The sequence below is a fragment of the Crocodylus siamensis genome, chromosome 15 (genome assembly GCF_052110815.1).
Source record: "Crocodylus siamensis isolate JL-2025a chromosome 15, ASM5211081v1, whole genome shotgun sequence".
In the NCBI taxonomy this organism is placed as follows: Eukaryota; Metazoa; Chordata; order Crocodylia; family Crocodylidae; genus Crocodylus; species Crocodylus siamensis.
Window position 1 is genome coordinate 33,939,643 of NC_143409.1, and position 24,862 is coordinate 33,964,504.

The 24,862-nt window shown below is 41.6% G+C and overlaps 1 protein-coding gene across 2 annotated transcripts in view; it reads left to right on the forward strand.

Moving 5' to 3' along the window:
• Positions 1 to 23,428, forward strand: part of ANXA2 (annexin A2) — a 52,322-nt gene extending 28,894 nt beyond the window's left edge. For both annotated transcript variants that reach the window (XM_090028732.1, XM_090028733.1), the window contains 10 exons: positions 407 to 501; positions 8,029 to 8,142; positions 13,790 to 13,880; positions 14,493 to 14,572; positions 14,942 to 15,001; positions 15,676 to 15,769; positions 17,600 to 17,695; positions 18,749 to 18,807; positions 20,756 to 20,878; positions 23,058 to 23,428. In XM_090028732.1, coding sequence (XP_089884858.1) covers positions 407 to 501; positions 8,029 to 8,142; positions 13,790 to 13,880; positions 14,493 to 14,572; positions 14,942 to 15,001; positions 15,676 to 15,769; positions 17,600 to 17,695; positions 18,749 to 18,807; positions 20,756 to 20,878; positions 23,058 to 23,117 — 872 coding nt within the window. In that variant the 3' untranslated portion in view covers positions 23,118 to 23,428. The remainder of the gene's footprint in view (positions 1 to 406; positions 502 to 8,028; positions 8,143 to 13,789; positions 13,881 to 14,492; positions 14,573 to 14,941; positions 15,002 to 15,675; positions 15,770 to 17,599; positions 17,696 to 18,748; positions 18,808 to 20,755; positions 20,879 to 23,057) is intronic.
• Positions 23,429 to 24,862: the final 1,434 nt, after the last annotated feature.

The following is a 24,862-nucleotide window of genomic DNA, read 5'->3' on the forward strand; positions in this document are numbered from 1 at the left end:
GTGCCCAGAGTGATCTGGAAAAACAACTGATTTAACAAGAAGCCTAATTTAAATCACTCTGTCAAAATTTCACAAGTGGACTGTAATGCATTCCAGTTCACATTTATTCTACAGGCAACATATTCATGAATATCCTAGTAGGATACTGTGTGACTTGTATTCAGCCAGAAAATAGGAGATAAAAGTAGCACATCATTTGCAGTCCATTTGTCATACAAGTATGCACACCTTCATAAGGTGGGCTGCAGTTGGCTACACTTATTCTGAGGGTGTGGCGTGCTGATGTTGCTGATGATCCTTACTGTGGATGTTGCATATGCTACATTTCAAGTGTGTTAAGCTGTGTTAATAATGGAAACCAGTGTGAGGGGGAATTTTCCATAACCTTTTGCTTATGCCTTAATAGGTGTGGATGAGGTCACCATCGTCAACATTCTGACAAACCGCAGCAATGAACAGAGGCAGGACATCGCCTTTGCCTATCAGAGGAGAACTAAAAAGGTATAGGGACCATCCGTACTTTCAAATTGTTCTACACCTTGTGACTAGATTTGAGGTGAATTGTCCTGCTGTCAGTGTTAATTGAACCCAGCCCTGTGTCAGGAGGGAAAGGGGTGTAGCTTGGCTGGGGGGAAGGGGCATGGCCCAGTCCCAATCCAGCCTTTTGGATGGGGGGAAAGGCATGTGGCTTGGCCCTGTGGGGGCAGGAGGTGTGATCCAGCCCCAGCCTGGCCCCATGGAGGGGAATGATGGACATATTAATGGCCACAGCTCCCCTACTGCCAAATTTCCTGCCCAGTGAGGAGCCGCACAGGCCAGGTGCCATGGGTCTATGCTGCATTTGGCCCAAGGGCCAGGAGTTGAGCAACTCTGCTCTAGGAGTATCCTGGGGAAAACTCCAGGTATTGACCCCCTGGAAAGCATGATGGTCTGAGTACTCCCCCACCCCTGGTGGTATTTTGACAGTAATGCAATCTCTAAAAGGTGAAGGGTATATTTGGACCTGAATACTTCTGCCCAGGGACATTTGTGAACTGGATCGCCCATCAGTGACATTCTTGGAACTGCTATGTCTGTCTGCACCCACAGGTTCCTATTGTATACGAGTACAGCACGCCAAGTTGAGAGGCTGTTTACTTTGCTTCTCACAGGAAGAGGTGCTAATGCCACTTAAAGAGGCAGCTTTGAAAGCTGGTTGAGAAAAGGGAGGAGGGGCAGTGTGTTGTGGCATGTCCTGCTGAGGCACCCTGAAGTAGCAGAGTTCAGCATGAGCTGGAGAGTGCCCTGAAGTGGTGGAGCAGTAGTCTACCGAGGGATGTTGGAGGACCTGGCCAAACACTATCACACTGTGTGTGATATGCCACACGTTCAAATTAACGTTTGATAGAAACCAGCTGCACAAATGTTCTACATTTTTCAGACATCTTTGTGATTGACCATTTTTATGGCCATTTTTATTGTGTGATAATTACTTTGCATATGTAGCATGTCTAAATTTATGGTGTAATTAACCATTTAATTGCAGGGTAGATGTAACATTTGTCAGGGACCTTATTGACAACAGCTCTTACATCATTGCTCCCTCCTCCCAACAGTTAGTACCTGTGTGCCTGCTTCCAGAAATGATGAGTATGCACATCTGTAAAGTAAATCAATGTAAGATGGAGAGTCCTAGCATATCAAGCCAACTGTCTTGCAACCAGCCAATCATGATATTGTATATATAGTTTTAAATGGTATCAATTTTGTATTTTCTTGAATAGGAAGCAAATTATATGCTTCAGCTTGCAAAAAACTTTTGTTCATATGATGCCTGAAGTTCTGAGAACTAGTGGGAGAGAGAAGGTCTGGGGTATCTGTATGTTAATATGGATCAGCGAAAAGAAATTTCATTTATGAAGTCAGCCTAAATGACTGGCAGTCAGCTGTGCAGTGAATCATACAGATACTGAACAAAGTGAACTCACTAGCTGAATTATCACTAGATATTACCCTGTCAAGAATATCCAGTTTACCAATCTTTTGATAAAAAGAAGCTTATAAAATATGTAGGTCTATCCATAAAATGAGCTTTGCTCACAGGGTGTCAAGAGATGTTCTCTTGAACAGTTTTAAAATTTTACTGTAATTGAAGTTTTATGTCAACATAAAAGAAGAAAAGTATGCTTAGAGTCCAATTAGGGTTGTGATGAATGCATTTCTTTTGAATTTGTCAGCCACCAACAGGCAGCCCTGTAATCTTAGTTAAAACTAAATACAAATCCAGAGGCAAATTTGTAAAATTCTCAATACTTTTTAATACATATTTGATATAGGTACACATTGTATTCAAGGTAGTACATACAAGTTGACTACAGAGGTACACACAGTAACTAATCTATACATGGGGATGAATGGACTCGACCACCTATCCCCCAGACTGAGAGCAAATCCCATTAGGGCAATTTTGCACATAAACTGGGCCCTGCTGAAGCTATGTTTAAAAACACACTCAAGGAAAATTCTGGAGCATTTTTTTTATCAAATGTTCCTGCCTTTGCTTATCATCCTTCTCTCGCCTAACCCAAAGGCATGCTAAATATTCCAAAAACTATAATTTGTAATCCATACAGTCTTTGGGATTGTATAGGTACCAAAGTCTAAAGCAACCTCAGGAAACAGTGAAAACAGTGAGTGCAAAGCTTCCAGTGCAACTGTGATAACAAATGAGTAGGTGGCAAAGGAACAGGAATGGAATGTGGCACATCCTGTCTGATGAAGCAGGGCTCTTCCCCCCCCCCAACAAAACAAAACAAAAAACAAACATCTAGGGTTGATCTTACAGATTTCCCTGGAGATATACTATGAAGCTAAAGCAAAAAGGTGGGTTTGATTTATTCTGTACTATGCCTTGCTGCTTATAGCAGTGGCTCGTGAACAACTCACAGTGTAGCTCATTACATAACACATCTCATGGGTTCACTTTCCTTCCTGTTTTTTGCAAACTGAGTCACTATGTCGGCTACCTTTCCTTTTAAGAATGTCTACATGACCCATACAGGTGCTAACTCCTCTCTCTCTCTATGTGCTGCGATAGGAACCAAAGTCTGCCTGAGGCTTTGTATCTGTGGGCGTCTATACGTGTGCTTGCTTGGAGGGGAGCAAGGGCCATTCTAATTCAAGTGGTTTTCAGGAGCTTTAGTTAAAGCACCCCTGCTTTCATTTTGAAACATGAGGGTACACATGGTGGCAAAGCTGCTGGGGTGTTCTAAGTGAAGCACTCCAGCAGACTTGATTTAAGTCTGCTCTGACATCTTCTACGTGGACCACATCAGAGCAGGCATCCTTCACATGTACAGGTACCCTGTGTGTGTTTGCACAGAGCCCTGAGGACCTCTGACTGGCCCTGCTCATTATTGCCTGACAACAGGGGTGGGCAAAATACAGCCTGTGGGCTGGATTTGGCCCACCAGGCCATTCTATCTGGCCCGCAGGACCCCTTAAAAATTTAGAAAGTATTTATCTGCTCCTGGCTGCCTGTCTAAGACAGCAGACAGCTGCCCACCCCCAGCTATTTCCATGCTTCCTGCCACTGCCCTGCTCCAGCACCATGTGGTGCCCAGCTGCATGGCTGGACCAGAGAGCATGGGGCCTCACCAGTACAGGGGGGGTGTGCATGTGGAGGAAGGGACAGTGTGTGTGTGTGTGTCTGTGTGCATGTGCATGCATGCGTGTGTAGGCAGAGGCAGAGTGTGTGTGCGTGTTCATAGGGTGAGTCCCAAACACACCCCACCATATACATGTACCCACACCCTCCTTGCACTGCCATACATGCAGACCCAGCTACCCTCCCCACACACAAGCCCCCCATAAACCTATACCCCCCAATATACAAGAGTAAGACTTAGTTTTAAGCTGTTTTGCAGTCACTTCTGCATGCACTCTACAAATACATGTAAACCAGGACAAAAATATTTTTTGAAATCAAATTAATGAATGTTGTAGATGATCACTTTTTTAGAATATAATTTGGTATTTTTCTGGGTCTGAGATGGCAAAACGTCTTGCTGAAAGGAGTACTTCCGGGGCCAAGGGAAGGGACTTCTGCTGGCAAAGGTCAGGGGTTAGGGGGTGGGACTTCAGGTCACAAAATGGTGACCAGGGGGCGGGGCACCTGTCAAGGGGCAGGGCTGCCTATGCAGCCCTTGACAGCTTGCCAAAATTCGGTAAGCAGTTCTCCACCTGAAATAATTGCCCACCCCTGCTTTACAAGGTGCAAGTCCATCAGCAGTCTATTCCTTTAGGATTGTGCTACTCCTATGCTTATTTTCACTGGGAACTATTTGCTATTCATAGATGTACGACTTATGGAAAACTAAGTTCATCAAATATTTGCTTCCTGCTATTTCTCTTTTAATTTGCTTCTTGCAGCGGCAGAGAATGGCAGGAAGGAACAGCTGCTGAATGTCCAGAAATTATTGCGGTCCTTTGTCAATGATAGCACTGGCTCCCAAGACACCATGGCTACAGTTAAAAATGATTGAGGTGGTGTAATTCTTAGCCATTCAACCCAGACCTATGCTCTACTACTTTGTCTTTGGTTGGTGAGGTTTACCTGAGTGATATTTGTCCTGTTAACTTACGAATTTATGCTGAACAGATATCCACTTAAGGCACACAGGATAGCCCAGGGCAGTGTTTCCCAACCTTTTCCAGCTCAAGATACACTTACATTAATAAAATATTTTCTGCGGCACACCTGTTAAGGCATTCCCCATCCTCATACCTATTGTAGCTAATTGCCATGGCAAAATTCTGCGGCACACCTGTTCCATGGCACACCAGTTGGGAATCACTGAGGGGAAGGCAATTATTTTGGCTGGAGGGCTGCTTAATGAGTTTTGGTAATTCGTTAAGGGTGGCAAGGATAGCCCTGCCCCTTGACAGGTGCCCCATCCCCAGGTCACCATCTTGAGACTGGAAGTCCCACCCCTAACCCTTGACCTTTGCCACCGGCCATCCCTCCCCTTGCTCTAGAAGTATACCTTTGGAGGGAGGTTGCCGTCTTGAAACCAGAAAAAAAACCCCACAATTGTATACTAAAACAATCAAATAGCTACTATAACTTATTTTAACTTAAATATTTTTTAAATATTTTGTTCAGATTTACGTGCGTTTGTGTAGTGTATTTAGAGGCGATTGCATAATAGCACAAAATGTAGTCTTACTCTTGTATATTGTGTGGGGGGGAATGGGGTGGCTGTGTCTGGTGTGGAGGGGGTGTGGGATGTAGGTATGGTGGGTAGGGTGTGTGGTGTGGGGGGGCATGGGTGTGGATATGGTGGGTAGACTGGGGCGGGAGAGGTGCAGGGGTGTGTGTGGTATGTGGTTGGGGTGGGGTTATGGGGGGTGTGGGAGTGTATGAGGGGGCTGTGGGAGGGTGTGGGTGTGTTTGGGGGTATGGTGGGGGAGTGGGAGGATGAAGGTGTGTGTGGGAGGAGGGGAGGGGGGAACCCTTTGGAGTCCCTGCAGTGTGATAGTCCCTAGAGCCACATGCAGTGGCAGTGGCCCCACAGCATGCAGCTTCCTGCACTCCCACCCCAGTCCCCAGCTGCAGGTGGCAGCAGCATGCAGGGCCAGTCCCACCCTGCTCAATAGCACTCCCACCCCAGTCCTCGGCTGCACCTGGCAGCAGGTTGCAGGGCCAGCTGCACCCAGCCCCATAGGTGTAGCTCCCACCCAAGTCCCAGGCTGCATATGGTGGAAGAGAGCAGGACCGGCCTGAACTATGCCCATAGCTGCAGCTCCCGACTCCCTGGCTAAACATGGTGGCAGCATGCAGGGCTGCTCCCACCCCAAACCCTGGCCACATGTGGCAGCATGTGGGCAGCCCAACTTGGACCCATAGTGTGTGGCTCCTGTGCTCCCAGCCTCCTCTCCCCCAGCAGGAGTCCCCGGCCCCAGCTTTGTCCCAGTGGGGCCCTTACCTATATTTGCAGTCCTGTAGGCAGGGAGGCTGAAACAGCCATGGGGTGGCCAAGCAAAAGCCTCTGCCCAGCAGAGCCTTCTTGTTGCCAGCACCCCCTGGCTCGGGGCTGGGGTGGGTCAGGCCAGGCTGGGGGTGGGGATTGTTGCTTAGTAACCAGAGCTACACCTCCTGCATGGAGGCACCTGCTTGCGGAAGGGCAGGCCGGTGCTTATGGGGGGACCCCGCAGACCGGATGGAATTACCTGGCAGGCCAGATCTAACCCATAGGCCATATTTTGCATGCTGAAGAGCCCTTCAGTTGTTTGCATAGCACCAGATTCTACTCCACCTGTTAGGTGCCTACGTGTGATCCCATTCCTCCCTGTTAGACATTCTGAACATCAAATAATGCATTCTCCCCGGACCCCTTTTTTTTCTGTAACACCATCATCTTGGCCTTAAAACAAAGACGCAACAAAAGCAATGAGGAAGGGGACAATCTCCACTTTGTAATGACAGTTTTTCAGTGGCTTGAGCAGAGTGGAATAGTATCACGCTTAGGTGCCCAGCCAGTACAGTAGGATCTTGCTAAAACAAACAACTTTCTTGCTTCACACCAGATTCTTGAAATGTGAGAAAGAGCTGCTTTCCTGAGCCCAGCTAGGAATAAATCTATTCCAAATAAAGTTTCTTAACTCCTGAGAGAGTCTGCTGCAAGCAGTTATCATCAATACTTTCCTTCAGGGAACTTCATTAGTGATAAAATTAGTTCTGACATTCAACATACCACAGAACACATTGTTACTTACCTGGTGATTTATTGCATATGCAGCCTTGTACCATCTTTATATTTTACTCTTTGTTTTGAACTCCTTTGGTTGAATGTCTGTAAGATGTTTAGTAAAATGAAACTTCAGTGCAGCTAACATTTGTCCCCAAAGAAGAGATGAGATACATTACATATGTCAATTTTACTTTGAAATTGTGCTGGGCTTCTTGCTCTTGACACTAAACCAGAATTGTTTAAAGGAAATAGTGTCATGTACTGGAATGCAGATGACCTAAAAGAAAAGAACTTGACATTCTAAAATTTTAATAGTGTGAATTATACTCGAGTTTTTTAATACCCTATAAATTGATTTATGTCTTCTTTTACTTGTCAACCAGAGTGTGCAGATTGCAATTCGTACACAGCCAATTGGAATTAATTGACTGTACCCCAATGAAATGGATTATAGCAGCATGTGGGACCTGCATTATTTGATCTCAAGTCTATAAAACTATTTTCACACTTGTACAAAGGGCTAATGCCCCTTAAATAGGACTTGAGGACTTAAATATTTGCTAAGTTCGAAGGATGAGAGCATCCCACCAGCTCCTGTTTGTTGTGTTGGTGAAGTAGTGGAGTAATTTTATTCATTGTAAGAACATGTTATGAAAGATTAATTTAATGGCTTTGTTAGCAGATGTGGAAGACAGCTGAAGTGCATTTGGCTCTTTTTGATTCTCTGAATTGGGCATCTTCACTACTTGATTAAGATCAAAGTAATCTTTTTTCGTTTTGCCAGTATTTGTTTAGATGAAATATCAGTGATTTAAATGCATTCAACTCTCTATCTTGGATGCTCCAGATTTAATTTCAGCTATAGTTGACTTCTTTTAGTCCCAAATTTGATCCCAGGGAATTGGCATTTCTTAATTTCATGGTAGGAACACTAACCTTGGTGCCAGTAAAATAAGATCTGAAAATGACATGATGACCCTAATTCCAGACTTTTCCCCTCAGTTATACCACTGCCTGGGAAATGGACATGTCTGTTTGTATTTTTCTCTCTGCTGAAAGACAGTTAAGAGCAAGAATTTGGAGTTTAAAACAGATTGTTGATAATTTCCTTTCAAGGGATGAGGTAAATTTTTTGTGTTCCATTTTTCCTTTCTAGACTTTCACAAAAGATGCTCTGTTCTGTTCCCTCGTTTGTTCTATAGGAAAAGAAATAACAGATTTTTATATTCTAAACGATGGAAAACTGACTTGTCTGGAGATCAGAAATGAGTTTTAATGATTTCTCTTTTTATAAAAGGAACTTTCTGCAGCACTGAAATCTGCTCTGTCAGGACACTTGGAAACTGTGATTTTGGGCCTGTTGAAGACACCAGCTCAGTACGATGCTTCTGAACTGAAAGGTGCCATGAAGGTAAACAAGCTTTAAAGTTAAGCTGCAAATCTGATGATATTTCTTGAGATAAGATTTTGAGTCTATACCAAATTCTGCAGTTCTCATCTGTGCACACTGGTTTTTGAGTACCCAACTTGTGGTATCAGAAGTCATGAGTTTAACTATCTAACTTGTGAATATGATTTTTTTTTTTGTTACTTTTTCTAAATAACTCTAAAGAATGACTCTGCATGACCTCAGTTGCAGGACTCCAAGCCCTGGCTGGGCATGGTGCACCCCTGCTACACATGCAAATTAAAGCTGGCTGGAGCTTTTTATAGTGTAATAGCTACTTTGTATGTGTAGCTAGTCTCAAGGTAATTGTGCAGTTAAACAATTAATTGCACAATAGCTGCAACAGTAGAGAGGGTCAAAATCATATAGTTGAGCCTGAGAGAATGCCTCATACCTACTGTTCTGTGTCTATATAACTTGAACAAAAACAGGACAGATTTTCAAAAGATACTCTTGGTCAGCTTAATTTTTCATCACTATATTATTTTTATAAGAGTGTTCAAATAGAGAACCTGTAGTAAAGTTTGTAGCAACAAACTAAATCAATTATTTGGCATTCCGTATAAAAAATTAAGATGCAGAGAACAACAAAACCAATTGCTAAATTGAAGTCAGGTTTTTGAACAATCAAATGTTGCCCTCTGCTGGTTTAAGCAGAGACTGCCTGTAAATTACTGCAAATCAAGAAGACAATTGTTTTTCATTCTTTTTCCTTATGCATTATATGAATGTAACCATGGGCAGTTATTTTCTCAGCCATAGAAACATAGAGAAGTTGGGCTGGAAGGGACTTCCAGAGGTCATCAAGTCCATCCCCCTACGTGAGGCAGGATCTTCTCTGTGCAAACCATCCCATACAACCCACAATTTAAACTCCACATAAGACTACTGTCACCCCTGGCACAACACAATCCTAACACCCTAATCTGCCACAGGTAAAGCAGGGGAATCATGGCAGCCAATATCCTGCTTCTGTGAAATGTTGTCTATATATGTTCAAGAGATTCTGGGTAGTGGGCCATGCCTCCTGCTACAGAAGCAACCCCTCCCTCACAGTTTTACCATATCTGACCATGGGGTAAAATCCTTCCTGTCCCCAAATAGGGCAAATCAGTCTGACCTCAAGCAGAAGGGCAAGACCCTCTAGTCAGGAACCTTTGGCTTTGGTCCCAGCACAAACATTGGCACATCCCAGTCAAAGTCTCCAGCTGTGGCTGTAGCCCAGTGCCTCTGAGGGAGATTTAAAAACACCCTGACATACGTAGCAGGAAAGCAGGGGCAGGGGCAACCAGCAACGCCCAGAAGACTGGAAAATAGCCATAGCAGAACGTAAGCATAGCTATGCCTAGGTCATCTCTGACCAGTGGCTGTCCAACTTCTTTTGAACACCTGCAGTGATGGAGAGTCCACAGCTTCCCTAGGCAGTCTATTCCACTGCCTCGCTATTCGAACAGTGAACAGGTTGTTTCATAGTGATAGGCAGAACACCAGATGGGGAAGCCCATCAAGAACCTTTTCCAGTGTGGTAGAGCAGCTTTGCTTTTGCTTTGGAGGTGGGGCAGGGTATTATGTTCTCTTTATAACCACATGTGATGGTATCTTCCACTGACCCAAAGGCTGATATGAGTCTGTTAGATTTTTCAGCTGTTTATACTTGAGTGTAGTTTGGAATAACTTTTTATGTAGTGGCCATTAAGGCATGTCCTGGCTTAAATGAGGAAAGAAAAATTCCTACGATGAGTTAATGATTACTCTGATGTGTAACATCAAGGAAAAAGCACAGAAGAGAGCATAAGAACAATTTTTCATGTAAAAACAGCTATAAAGAATTAATAACCATATCTTGGTTTAATAAATTATGTTGTCTAAAGTGAATATATGTAGCTTGGGACATTGCTACCTTGTCAACAAAGTCCCCTCAAATTATCACACACAATGACAGATTTTGAATTCTGGCTTTAAATTAATACTCTCAGAATGCAAGTATAACTTATTTGTATGTGCAAAATCAATGTTTATCCATGCAAGCCAGTACATGCACTTTTTCTCCTCTGTAAACAGACATACTCAAATAAATAAACCAAGCACAGTTATAGTCTGATTTGAAGCTAGCTGAATGTTTTTCCTGCAAAGTAGCTTCCCCATTCAGGCAACTTTTTCAAATGATCTCTGGGAGTTTGAAATGAGGAAGAACATATATACAGTTCACTTTATTCCAAAGAAAGACAAATATGTTTATGGTAACTGCAATATTGTATTGCTCATAATTCCATTTAACAAAAGATCCTTATATGAACCTCAGTAGATTTGGAAACCAAAAAATATGAATAGATATTAATTTTTCCCCCTTCCTCAACAGCTGATAAGAACCATCTTTTGGAGAGGTTTTTTTGGTTCTATTACACATGAGTCTTTGGTAAATTGCTGGGCTTAAGTAAATTGGTAAATTGCTGGGCTCCTTTTTCCTTTGTCAAAGAAGCTCTTTCCTGCTCCACTGCCACAAGGATGGTTTTCTAGCAAAAGCTATAAACTCAAAGTAGCTTTAGTATTTTGTTCCAAATAAAAATGCATGATATTAACAATTGACCAGCAGCCTGAGGCCAGGAGTATATTGTTTGAACTCTACTATTTTGGGGCATCTGGGCTCCCATAGAGTTTAATTAACAGCTGATACCTTTTCATGTGGATTAGTTATTTTCTTATTGCTTTAACACGTATGATTGATTTACATTTTAAACAGTAGTAATTCAGCTTAGTTCAAAGTAATGTTCCTACCTTTGGTTTTACTGTTGCTCTACAGAGAGGCAAGTAATACAGAAACCTGATTATTAACTTTGACTTTGATCGCAAAACTAGGCTTTGAAATACATATTTTATCATGTCCTTTCAACACATCCAGGTTGTTCAAAATGTACATGTTCAATCTGAATATTTAGTCTATCATACCAAAGACATTTTTATTCTTATTACTAACATGGGTAATAATTTTGTTATATAGTTATATTTTAGTCTACAATATTGATTTCTGCCTAAAAATATACAGTATGCATAGCATTCACTACAGGTACAAAATAATATTACTCGCAAGCGGTAAATAAAGGTTGAAAATATTTTCATTTGGCTTGTTCTTTCATAGTTTGAGGATATTTGCATCAGCAGCCAGGCATTCCTGCTGAAAATAATTGCATGTTGTATTTCAAGCCCCTGATCCATCTGAGTTCTTGAGCTTAGCTTCAAGTATAAGAATAGCTTCTGGGAGCACATGTTTAGCTCCTAGATCAGGGACCCAAAATAAGGAACTACTATTTTCAGTTGGAAGTGCTGGTTGCTAAAACAAGCACCCTCAACCATGAAGGAGTAAAGAAAATAAAAGTACTTTCACCTTTACTTACCTAATTTTAAATGGAAAATTCAGTTCAGGAATATTCATTTTAAGAACATGCTTCAGTCTTTGCTGGGTCAGGGACAAGGAAAACCATTCTATCCAAAGCATCAAAATCTTCCATTTTTATAGTATGTTTTCTAAGGACTGTGAGGGGACTTCATGTATGTGCATGATGAGGGTCAATTCAGCTTTATATGTGCACATACTGGAGTCAGGTTTTGATTCAGTGCTCTAAGCTGAGAGGTCAGAAACAAATGCTTAGTGCCAGTGACATCTAAACTTAATCTGGAAGCACTGATAGATATTGAATATATGTTAAAAAGCTCCTGGCTAAAACCAAATATATCCCATGGTTATTACAATAATATTTGGCACTTAAACACATTCCATGTTTGGCCTTTCAAACGCATTATAAAAATATCTGAATTAGCCTCACAGTAGCCATGGAAGGTAGTAGTATTCAGCCTTCGTTTTTTGTTTTTGTTTTTTTGTTTTTACAAATGAGGTAGACTGAGGATCAAAGAAGGTAAGACTGCCTTTATGCATGCTCAGGGATGAGAAGAACCGTTTTAATTAGAGCAATTACTGGACAGCCGTTCTAATTAAAATGGCTCAGTGTAACACATATTAAGTCCCTGCAAATTTCAAAATGGCCATGGGACACTTTATGTAAAGCTCGGACGTGGTCTAGATAAAGCACTCCTGCAGCCATTTTGAAGCACGTGGGAGCTTAAAATGTACGACAGTGAGGCAACAGCGAAGTGTTCTAATTTGAATGCAGAGCAGACTTGATTGAGTCTGCTCCAACCTGTTCAAATTAGAACATGAGCAAGCATGTGTATAGGCACCCTAAGTGACTAATCCACACGTCAGAGAGTACGCCAAGCTGTGCAGACTAGAGACCCAGAATACTAAGAGCTTGTTCTATATTTTACCTACTAGATACAAGTGATTGGACTGCATATAGAAAAAGACTGTAAATACCAGCATGTATAGGTAGATCTAGAGTTTTGAACATGGGAGTGCAGATGGCATTGTGCAGCATCACATATAACAACACAACATGCTTTTTTCTCCAGGTAAAAATAAACTAGAAGCTTTATTCATATGGTAGGGACCTAGGGCTGCATTTTTCAGTTTAAGATCAAAGCAAAAACAAATACAATTTTATTGGAATGTGCAATAATTTGCTATATCATATCATATATTTTGTATAAAAACACAATGAACCAGCCAAAATAATTGAAAGCTTTACTTCTGTTTTTATTAGAATTAAATGTACGTTTCTTTCAGAATCATAAAAAAAATCTAGTCTTCAATATTTTGACAGTGTATCAGTGCTTCACTGAGTTATTTCCACACCTGAGTTGATGTTTACATGAGTTAATTTTTTTATGCCTAAATTAATGTTTTTAGCTGGATTTAAAAACAGTTTGCAGGGCTGTGAAATAGGAGCTATATTAAGAGAAGTGGTTAACAGACAACAGAATTACATGAGAAAGTTTATCTTGATTAATGCGTCATCAAGACCATTAAAAAGGAGAGAGGGTCATTAACACTCTGAGTGAAGATTTTAGAAGGAATCAGGTTGATAGATTATAATGAGCCAGGAAGTCAAGTAACTTCCTCACTGTTGCCTGAATAGAAATGCTACTGTCACTGTCAGGAAGTTCGTTTTAAACTTTGGGTGGACCAGAAATCAACCCGGGGCATGACTGCACCACTGCACCCCCTTAGACATTGCCCTGCCAGTATATTATCATACGTAAAATAGAATTAATATGGTACCAGCTTTTCAAGCATTGTGCTAAACTCCTCCCATTTCTGACTTAAGTGATTTCATTTGTTTTAAAGTGAGATTTTGTTACCAGATAAGTGGCTACTCTCCCACAAATTAGTACTAGTGTTTACTTGCCCTTGCCAACTGAAGATTATATAGGAAAATACTGATTTGTCTCAGCCATAATATTGAGATGCGTTGGTGCCAGTTTTGTGCCTCTAATCTACTTGCAACTGGTCCATAAGAATAAATAGCATGAGCTATCAATTACATTGATAAAAAAATTCTGATGCCACATAATTCCCTTTCTAAAACAGCTGTAAAGATGTTAATATTCTCTAACTTTCAAGTAGGAGAAGGGAATATTAAAGAAATTTCTTCGAAATATTTTGGAACTTTCAAGAAATCTGATAATTTTAACTAATTAGCTAAAACTTTTGTTTCAGGGCCTGGGAACTGATGAAGACACTCTCATAGAGATCATCTGCTCACGGACAAATCAGGAGCTTGCTGAAATTAACAGAGTCTACAGGGAAAGTGAGTTGGTGAATTTAGGCCTTTGCATACTTCTTTGGAAGTGGGAGGAAAAACTTTTGACCATTGGCCTTGTTCTTGGTGGTTACTATTTGAGTTTGTTTTTAAATTTCAGAGCTTAAACTCATGGTAAAGCAGCAACTGTCATACTTAGCTATACTTGGAGAAAATTGTGCTCCCATACTTGCTTTGATAGCTGTCAAATGATTCTGTGAGGGTAGCAATGGCTGAATCAAAGCGCTACATGGCATAAGATAAAGCAATAGTAAAATGATGAACTGGATAGTTATATATGAGATTATATATGAGTCTTAGGATAGATTCCTGAAGAACTTGAGAGGAAACTGCATTTTAAGCAATACAGAGCAAGGGTGTACTGATAGAGATTTTTGGGGCCAATACCAATAGCCAATTTTTAAGGAGGCATATCGGCCGATACTGGTCCAATTTCCGATGTGCAGCTCAGCAGCTTGAAGAGCAGTGTCCAGCTGGTAAGTCTGTTGTGGGGGAAGGAAAGGGACATGGGGAGGGCAGATTGAGGCCCCTGTGGTGACAAAGAATGGAATAAATAACTGTAAATCCTCAATAAATAGAAAAGTATTTGTTGTTTTCCAGTGTACAAGACAGAACTGGAAAAGGACATTGTGTCAGACACATCAGGAGACTTCCGCAAGCTGATGGTTGCCCTAGCAAAGGTAAGATATTCTGAGCAAGTGCAATTTTAGCTGTGCTTTTCCTTATTTTATCAGGTTTCTCAGTCTACTCGCCTGTTGGCTACTTACTAGCCATATCAGAAATCCATTGCCTGCTGATGACAAGTTTTGATTCACTTTCAATACCACTGTATAACCAGCAACTTGAAATAACATGGTTTGGATACTGTATGAAAGTAATTTGATAAGGCAGTATTGTCTGTTACAGAGTTGTGTAATGGATATGAGACATACTATAGTAACTGGTCACTTAATGCTGACTAACTTGAATTGTGGGGAAAAAGGCTTGCATGTTTTAAATCAGGTTATCACTATTGAACCTCTACTAAAATGTTTTATTCTTGTTTGAAGGGTAGAAGAAGTGAGGACAGTTCTGTGGTTGATTATGAACTTATTGATCAAGATGCCAGAGTAAGTGCTCCTGCTGCTAAGTAACTAAACTTCATAAATGATACAGTGCTTCTTGCTTTTGCACATACAGAAAGAGCTCGTGTAAATTCCCTACAATACTGGATGGAAGGTATAGGCAGGTTACTCGTTTCAGCATGTACTACTTATAATCCTGAGAGATCAGTCAGATCCCTTTATCGTTTTCTGCAACTACAGCCCATACACATCTGGCTTTTAGTTTCTTTTGCATACTTTGACAAGGAAATTTCTTAGTCAAGAATGATAAGAGAGCAGTGGTATTTTCTTGGGGTTCAAAATGGTTGGAACCCAAGCGATTTCTACAAAGATTATGAAACTATCTCAAGGGATTAATTTATTGGTAATGTTATGTAAATAGTCCTCCAGCATACAGCCACTGAAGCCAGCACACATCAAGAATAACTCTGTTGAACTCAATGAAATTATCCCAGGGCACAACCTCTCCTAGTTGTGAATAAGATCTGTTAGTTTTGTCTATGTAGTCCCCTTGAAGAGTATATTACGCATGTTGGCCTTCTCATCTAATTCAGCTCCTAAAGAACTTTTTTTACCGTAAAAAAAACAAACAAAAAACCAAAGAAAACTTGTATAGCTTTGAAGCAACTACCTTTTTTGACCTCTGGTGGCTACAGAAGGACTTTTCATTCTAACCATAGGACCTTTATGATGCTGGTGTGAAGAGGAAGGGAACTGATGTTCCTAAGTGGATCAACATTATGACTGAAAGAAGCATTCCCCACCTCCAGAAAGGTACTTTTTAAACAAAGCATTTCCATAGGAGGGAGTTAGAAATGGGTGGTTATTTTTTCCTTCTAATAGTGATTAAAATGAGACCAGCAAGCAGAAAAATCTTAAGTTTATCAGCTGTGCCATTACCATTTGGGGAAAAAATAAATATTTAAACATTACTTTAAAAGTAAAGTAAATACATTCATCTCTTTGCTTGAAGTTTTGCATGTACATGCACGTGTGCACGCAGCAGGAATACATCTTAGAAACCACACTTTCAAAAATGGTCTCTAAATTTTAGAGGTGCACTGATATATCGGTCCCATATCTTGGACATAAGGAAGAATTTCTTTACTGTCCAAGCCCCCAAGGTCTGGAACAGCCTGCCATCGGAGGTGGTTCAAGCATCTACACTGAACACCTTCAAAAGTAAATTGGATGCTTATCTTGCTAGGCTCCTATGACCCCAGCTGACTTCCTGCCCTTTGGGCGGGGGGCTGAACTCGATGATATTCTGAGGTCCCTTCCAGCCCTAATGTCTATGAAATCAGATTGGCACTGACAGGGAAAATTAACAGTATCAGAAATTGGCTGCTTTTGCCTGCTGTGGCTAATAATGTGCCCGATAAATGCCCCGTACATGCATGCAGCTGCAGCACAACACAAGACCAGGAGCGCAGCCTGGTGGCTTGGAGAGCAGCATTTGGGCTGGTAAGTCTGGTGTGGGGAAAGGGGAAAGGGGAGGGAAGGGGCATGGTGGGGCAGATTGAAGTCTCCGCAGTGAGGAAGAGAGTGGGGCAGGGACGGGTGTTGCCCAGGCAAGGCAGGGTGCAGCCATGAGGAGCTCATTTTGGGGTGTGCTGTGCTCACCCCAGGATGACATGGGGGGTGTGCCCCATGGTTCTGCATGTGGGGCAGGGTAGGGCAGGCTGCCACTATGGGCTGGGGCTAGGGGCTGTGCCGGGCTCTTTCTGGCAGGGGCGGGGACTGGGCCAGGTTGTGCTTGGGGCAGATGGTGGCACCAGCCCACAGCAGCAGCCCCATGTACAGATCTGGGGCCACATGTCCCTTGTGCCCTCCCAGGGTGCCCACAGTAGCGGGAGCCTGTGCCCCCCTGGATGAGCCACTTGTGGCTCTGTCCTATGCCCTGGCTGAGCAGTACCTCCCCAGCCCCACTCCCTTCCTCACCATGAGGGCCAAAATCTGCCTCCCTACATCCCTTCCCTCCCCCACCTTTCCTCCCACACCAGATTTAGCACCAGATTTAGCAGCGTGATGCTCGTCTCCAGACTACCTGGCTGCATATCACATCAGTATCGGCTGATATGGCTTCTTAAAAATCAATTATCGGGATCAGCTCAAAAAATCTCTATCGGTTCACCCCTACTAAATTCACAGCTGCAATCCTGCACACAGACCCAGCTGTGTGCATCACATGTTTAATCATGTATCATTGGGTTCCAGGAGTAGCTTCTGGTTTTAACAGCCATGCAAGAAAGCCTCTTGTGAGGATTTTCTTGAAGGTTTAAATTCTAGAACTGGAAATGCTCTCAGTACTTGGAGATCTATTTTATAGTTAAAAAAACCAAAAAAACAAACAAACCAAAATGTTACCCAACGTATCTGTTAATTGACGACTTCCTGATGTGTTACAATTTAATCATTGAAAGAGAAATCAAAGTAGCATACAAGGTACTTACACCTTGCTGCTGTTCTCAGTCTGGCCCTTCTATTGGCATTGTGAAGTTTTTTCCACGCACATGTCCTGTGCCCTGCATTTGTGTGTATAACTTAAGAGGTGTGAGCAGCTGCTATTTTAGGTTTTTTCAATGGTTTTCTTCCTTACCATAGTGTTCGAGAGGTACAAGAGCTACAGCCCATATGATATGTTGGAGAGCATCAAGAAGGAGGTCAAGGGAGACCTGGAAAATGCCTTCCTTAATCTTGGTAAGCTGATGTGTGTTCATCCAGGTTAACAGCAGCGTACAAAAAAACCCATTTCCAATGCTCTTGCAGTCTTCTTACAGAGAGAAGGCAGAGAGAGGCTCGCTTGCATAATGACTGCTCTGAAGATGCTAGAGGAAAGCAAAGGCACTTAGGGTGCCATCAGCGTGGAATCTATGAATGAATTTTACTGTTTTAATTGGAAGTGGGAAGAAGTGTAATTAATCAATGTACTGTCTTCTGCTAAAAGTAGTTTCTGCAGCCAACTCTTCAAAGGAGAAGTATGGTTTATGATCTGCTGTTACTTTTTCTGTGGTATTTAGGGACAGAATCGTCCTTTGAGCTTTATGGGAGAAGGTAGCTTAACCTCACACCTGAAATATTTTCTCTGAATGCCTGCTTTAAAAATCTGGTGAGCTGAGAGAGACTGAAGAGAACAACAGTGCTTGTCAGAGTCACCTAGGAGGACTTTGGGAGGCTATTAGGGGCATTTAATTTGCCATTGTGTTCTGTCACATGGACAGGAATGTAAATGCAGTCAGGTGCTTTGAATTGTGGAGTTTGGAGAGGTGCTATGGACTTTGTTTGTGGGGACTGACTGTAGAGGGATAAATGTTTTAGAGATACAGTGCTGGGACAGCCAGGGACTGTTTAAGGCAAAAGGCATAAGGAAAAGCACAAACTCTGCAGGAGAAAGCTATGTGGGTATCATCAGTATTAGCATTTTCAGAAAGGAGGTGACCAAAATTATTTAACTGAACAAAGCCTAGACCTAGAATTGTGAGGGAGCACCATAATGTGATATGATAGCACTACGATGATAAAATATTTGTCAGATCTTACACAGCTTTGGTTAAATGCCTTTGTGTGACTGCCTAAACTTACCCACTTGAAACAGTCATTTCAGACACAAATAATGTATCTGTGGTATTTTTGGACGTATATCTCCTCCTTCCCTGTAGGTTAGCCATCACATCTTCATAAAAAAAAGTGCAGTATCATTCATTTTGCATACCTCTAGCAAGTGTAACCAATCATACTATCTTCCTTTTTCAGTCCAGTGCATTCAAAACAAGCAGTTATACTTTGCTGATCGATTGTATGACTCCATGAAGGTATGGTGGGGCTGAAAGAGGCCTTCTTTCTACTGAATCTTTTGCTCTCCTTCCTTGTCTAATCACATTTTCTTCTTCTTTCTTCTCCATTAATTTTGCAGTTGTTTAGATGGCACTAGCATAGCTAATTACATCATCAAGGCTGGTTTTCTTCAAAAGCATGCTTTAATATTATATGCATAGAGAAATTAATCTGATGTACTTTATGCAGAAATGTCAACAGACATACTGAGAAAGAAAATAGTAGACTGAATAGCATTCGCTGCAAAAAACCACAGAGCTGTAACAGTAAGGTTGTTCTACAGATACTGTTTCAAATCTGCTGCTGTCATTAACACATAGCTTTGAAGTGTAGAGTGAGCATCAGTTATTTTCCTCTGCACTTAGCTTTTTTGTTAAATGGTAATTAATTTAGAAAAGAGAGATGAGGACGTTATTAAGGCTGTGGACAAATGTAACTTTCAACCGCTTGGAAATGAGAGGTGGAATTTCCCCTTGGAGCATGCATTGGCTGTTCAAATGCAGTTGTTATATCTGGAGGTTTCTCTAGCTGTGCGAGTAATATCACTGTAATTTTAACCCTCAAAAAATTGGCTTGCTCCACTTGTAGCCCATAGAAACCTACAGATACAATAGCTATGTCATAAGAATATCTAGGACTACCATTAGAAGCTAGTGACACTTTTAAATCTGTCCACACTGCTTGACTGGCAGATTATTCATGGGTGTCAAACTTTAAGTAAAATTTTAAAGCCAAATCTAATTCCCATCTAAGTGAACTGGAGTGGATTTTGTCCATGAATTAGTAGGTGTCAGGACAAAGGCTATATAGTATGAGTTAAAATGGGTACCTTACCCACAATACATAGCAAATGGTGCTGAGATGATAATTATGAAACCTTGGACAAAAAGTAAGTAATCTGAAGGCTGTCAGAATGTGGGATGTTAAAATGGAGATGACAAGCATAGGTCACAGGAAAGTGTTCCTAGTGCATCTTATGTGGTTGGCCACTTTTATGTGCTGTACAGGACATAAATCCTAATCTACAGTAGGTGGAAAGTTCCCAGAGAAGAAACAAGAGACATTAAAAGGAGTGGGAGCTTATTTAACATAAAAAATCTATAAAAACTTGCCTAGGGAAAGAACTGGTAAGCAAGCATGAGCGAAACCTCGAAAAGTCTAAAGGCAGCTAATGCTGAGCTCTTTGAACTAATAGTAAACAGTAGGGTTTTCAGACACATGCAAGTTAAATTGGTCTCAAATAGCTCATGACTGAGATGTGATCAGTCTAACTGTTACAAACACTGGGTGAAGAACGCCCTCATTCTAAATGAAAAAAACAAAATCCTGCCTTGACATACAGATGGTATCAGCATGTTGGTGTGATGGTACCAAATACCAAAACCTCCCAAAACAAAGTTTCCTTAGAGAGAAAATGAGAGAATGAAATGCATGGGACAGAGGTTAGCCATATCGTTATAAATTATCATAGCACCCTTGGACCCACAGTTGTGGACCAAGATCATCCCTGCTTAAAGGGCTTGCATTTTAAGTAGCTTAATACATTAGTAGAAGGCAGTCAAACACTGCTTTTGCACATGTTTTAAGAACTTCTATGGAATAGACTACAGAGCCACACAGAGAAAACAGTACACATTTCCACTAAAAATAATGGGGATACAATGCTAGTGTATTAAGAGGTAAATGCAAGGGAGACATTTTTGTTTCTGCTGTACTGGAAAATACACAATAATATATCAGCCAAATAGAGGACAGTATAGTGAAGAAGATTTTCAGAGGGATTATCAAATACAGCAGTGAGGAAAGAAGTAATCTATTTTAACTTTTAACTACTTGGCAGTAGATTAGTCTCCCTTCTTACACTGCTATGGCTGTCCTGTTTTTTCACTTCAGCAGCTACTGTTGTAAATGTAAGTCTGTTTGTAGGGCAAAGGAACCCGTGACAAGGTCCTGATCAGGATTATGGTGTCCCGCAGTGAGGTTGATATGCTGAAAGTTAAGAGCGAATTCAAGAGGAAGTATGGAAAATCCCTCTATTATTTCATCCAGGTGAGTAAAAAAACCTCTTGTTTTAATCACTGCATGGGATTTTCAAAAGCTCTCAGCATCAGTCTAATTGCACTCATTGAAGTCGGCAGTAATTTTGTCATCAGTTTCATTGGGAGCAGTTAGGACAATGCCAGGTACTTTTGAAAATCTCACCCTAAACTTTTAACTAGACTACAATCTGTGAGCAATAGGCAGTGAAATTATATGCATGCTTTAGACTGTGTGCAGATGTTTGTAGCTGGCTGATATGTTTGTGGAGAAAGCTCTTCCCAAAGCCAGAAGCAAAAGGAAAATAAGCACCAATGAGCTTGAGATGGGACTGACCATAGAGGAAGAGATCAGGCAAGCAGCTGCTTACAACTCCCATTCATGCTACAGAACCCTAGATTCTAGCTGCCCTGTCTGAAGTTGGTCTAGCTCTGGGACTGGAATAATCCTGTCTGGCCCGTGAGGGGACATGGAAGATATGTCTCAAGCTTTTTTCTTCTTTAAAAATACTGAATGAAGAGCAAGGGCTTTCCAATTCTAGGTGTTGATTCTAACCTGCCTCTCCTAATCATGTAAATTTTGGGCCCCATCCAAACTAACATGTCCCATTTATCACCATGTGAGAGGTTCTTCATCCTGTCATATCCCATCCAGCATTTGTTTTGCATGGGTGAGTGCAGGGGAATGAAACATGCTAAAAAAACGCTTCAGCTTATCTGGCCCAGGCTCTTCCACATAACTTAACTCTGGAAGAAGATGTCAGATTTGGGTGTAGTCCCTTTTTAACGTGTTTCCTACATTGTCTAACAGGAAAGAGTTAGGCGTAATACTCCTGAATTGATGGTGCATATTCCTAAATCATTCCCAGGAGCTTTACAGTTTTTGTCTCTGACCCTGGAAAACAGCTTGTCCTGGTGGGGGCATAAAGCTGAAATAAGTATGCGTGCTAGCTTCTGAGGCTACAAATGTACACTTCATAGTAGCTGCATAATAGTTTTGGCAGTAATTTTCCCCAGACGGGGAGCTCTGTGTCAGCAGCTGTGGAAAGAGTTTGGGCCAGATGCCCTATTCCTGGTAATTGTTCAAGAGTGTTCAATTTTTACAGCATCATTGGAAGAGATGTGGCAGTGGCTGACATCTTATTCTTAGTTTATATGCAAGTTAAATTTCCCTGCACCACTTTGCAAACACACTTCTTTTAGTCCAAGTCTCCCACAGAAAGGGCTATACCTCAGTGTAAGAGAGCATTATAAAATATAGTCCATTAGGAAATAAATATAAATTTCTACTGAATCGTTGCAGACAAAGCTTTTATCTACCATTTACATATTAGAAATGTTAACATCCTCTTATAGCTATGGATGCTCTGGCTAAAAGGTTCAACATCATGGGATCCTGGTGTGTAGACCACCATTAGATAAGCCAACCCAGCAATAGGGCCATGATTATTATTAGACAGTGCCAAGATTGAAACGCTTTGTTGGCTGTACAACAGACTTACTATTGGGTGATTTTGTGCAAGTCAGTTGATTCATTTGTGCCTCCATTCCTATCTGTAAAATGGGCTAGTGATATTGATTCTGTTGTGTCAGTTTAAACCAAGAACTTTTACTACATGCATGTACTGCCTAATTTTGTTTTGAATCCAAGTAATATTGTATTCGTGGAAGGAGCAGAGTTGTAAAATTCCAAATCAGTTGACTTGAGGTAGCGTGGTGAAACTGGGTTGTGTTTTGCTTTGGTTAATTGAAACAAATTAGAGAGGGTACATCAGGGGATTGGTGAATAAACCTTTCCATCTCCAGCTCCCTGGTACAAATATACCCAGACTGGCAGTGACTGAGAGAGCTAACTGATAGATGGTAACCAGAGGGAGGAACTAAACCTTGTTCTTCTGTTTTCTGCTGTTTACTTATTAATTTTGAACCAGAGTTCCCATTTTGTTCCTCCTTTTACATTGCATGTCAAAAACCATACAGTAATTTTTGCTTAAAAATGGCTTCCTACTTTCTACAGCTTGTGGAGATTTTAGTATTAATATATTGGAGGAGGCGATGTGGTTAACTGCTTCAGCTTTGTACTTTACTTTGCCCCAGAAATACAGAATTTAGTGCACTCGTTCTGCTGCCTTGCATGTAAGCTTCACTGTCTTTCAGAGTATACCTTATATTTTTTTTCCTTTACTTTACAGCAAGACACAAAGGGTGATTACCAAAAGGCACTGCTCAACCTGTGTGGAGGAGAGGATTGAAAATCATCACAGAAGACATCTCTGTCCAGAGATATGCTTTTATGCTCTTTATCCTTACATAATCCTAGAAAATTGACTTGCCTAGCTAACTTTGGCTTGCCTTCATATATGTGAGACCAGTGGTATTGTATGCTTTCTTGTACTTCTCTAGCTGGCAGTGCATTGCTTGGCTTTACCAAAGTTCTTATAAGCAAGAGGCCAAAGAAATGAACATTCCAAGGTCAAAGAGGTCTTTGTGAAAGATTCTGCCTCTTTGTGTAATGGTCCTATTAAAATACAAATAAAACTGAATTTTTACTTTAAGAAAACTACTTTCTGTCTTGCATACTTTGTTTTAAAGCAGAGTGATTGGTAGGTAGACTTTCAGCTCGCTCTCCGTACTGGCTTCATTCTCTTCCTTTTTCTTTTTCCTCAGGGGTTCATTTTTTGGTCTGGAATTATCCCCTTTTTTCCTCACAGTTTTCTGTTCTTTCTTATGAGATGTGAAGTTATGCATAAATTCTCTTGATTAATCCAAAGAAGTATCAAGCAACACTTGCACCTCATTCGTGTTTTCTGTTTTATTCACGTGTTGGAGTATGTTAAAAAGCGTGTGTATGTGATCTCTGAGCAGTTTTCAAGAGCCAACACTTATAAAAGTTACCTGCCTGTAAACATTATTCTTAGCTTACTCACAAACACCTTCTTGCCAGACCCCAACTGAAGGTTATTCATAGTTAGATAAGAGGCAAGGGAGTTCTCATTCCTCATAATGAGACAGATTTAGAAACAGGACCATTAACTTTTGCAAATGAGTTGTTCCCAGTTCCCAGTGAAAAAGCATAGCACTTTTCTTTTGCACTGGAATGATGCAAGGTAGTGAGCTTTAAAATAAAGAAAGGTACATTTTTTTTCTATAAGCAAGTTATTTTCCACTGTGTTGTCTCCCTGAAACTGCCATTAGCCTGAAGACTTCCTGCATGGAGCTCAGTTCAAAAGAGCCTTTTATGACATGTTTGCACACAACTGTTACACCTCCATACCTGTGCCAGTACAGTTCAAGTGATGTAACCCTATAGGGCAGATGAAACTATAACAATACGAATTTGCTTGTGTATGGGTATAGCTGTATTCCACAGAGAAGGGGGAAAGGCTAAACCAATAAAAAAACACGTTATAACCAGAGATTTGGATTTTCTGTTCAACACAGAAAAATGGATTTTCTCATTTTAAGGAGAAAAACACAGATTTTTCTCCTTTAACAAAGAAAAATGCAGAAAGCAGCAAGTTTCCCCTTGCAGGCTGGCAGGGTCCCTGCCTGCAAGGGGCTGGGGGAGGGCGATCTGGCAGGGGGCACCACGTGCATGTGCACACACACATGCATATGACAGCCAGGGAGCATGGAGAGCAGTTCCTGCAGCTCCCTGCAGATAAGTCTGGGTGGGGGTGGAATAGAGGCCCTCATAGTGAGGGAGGGAGTTGGGTAGGGCACTGCCCAGCCAGCGTGGTGCTTGGGGCCGGAGCCAGAGTGGGAATGCACAGTTGTGGGGCCTGGGCAGGGTGTGAGACAGCTGTGAGTGGTTCATCTAGTGGGTGGCAGGGGAGGCTGGCTCCCCACTGCTGTGCAAATTTCTGGGGTGGGCATGGCGCACATGTGCCCCCCAGATTCATATGTGGGCCAGGGACCTGGGTCTGCAGCCCCCTAACCCCTCCCCCAGCAGCACCCGAGCCCTGGCTACCACCTGTGAGAGGGAGCAGCTTCTGTG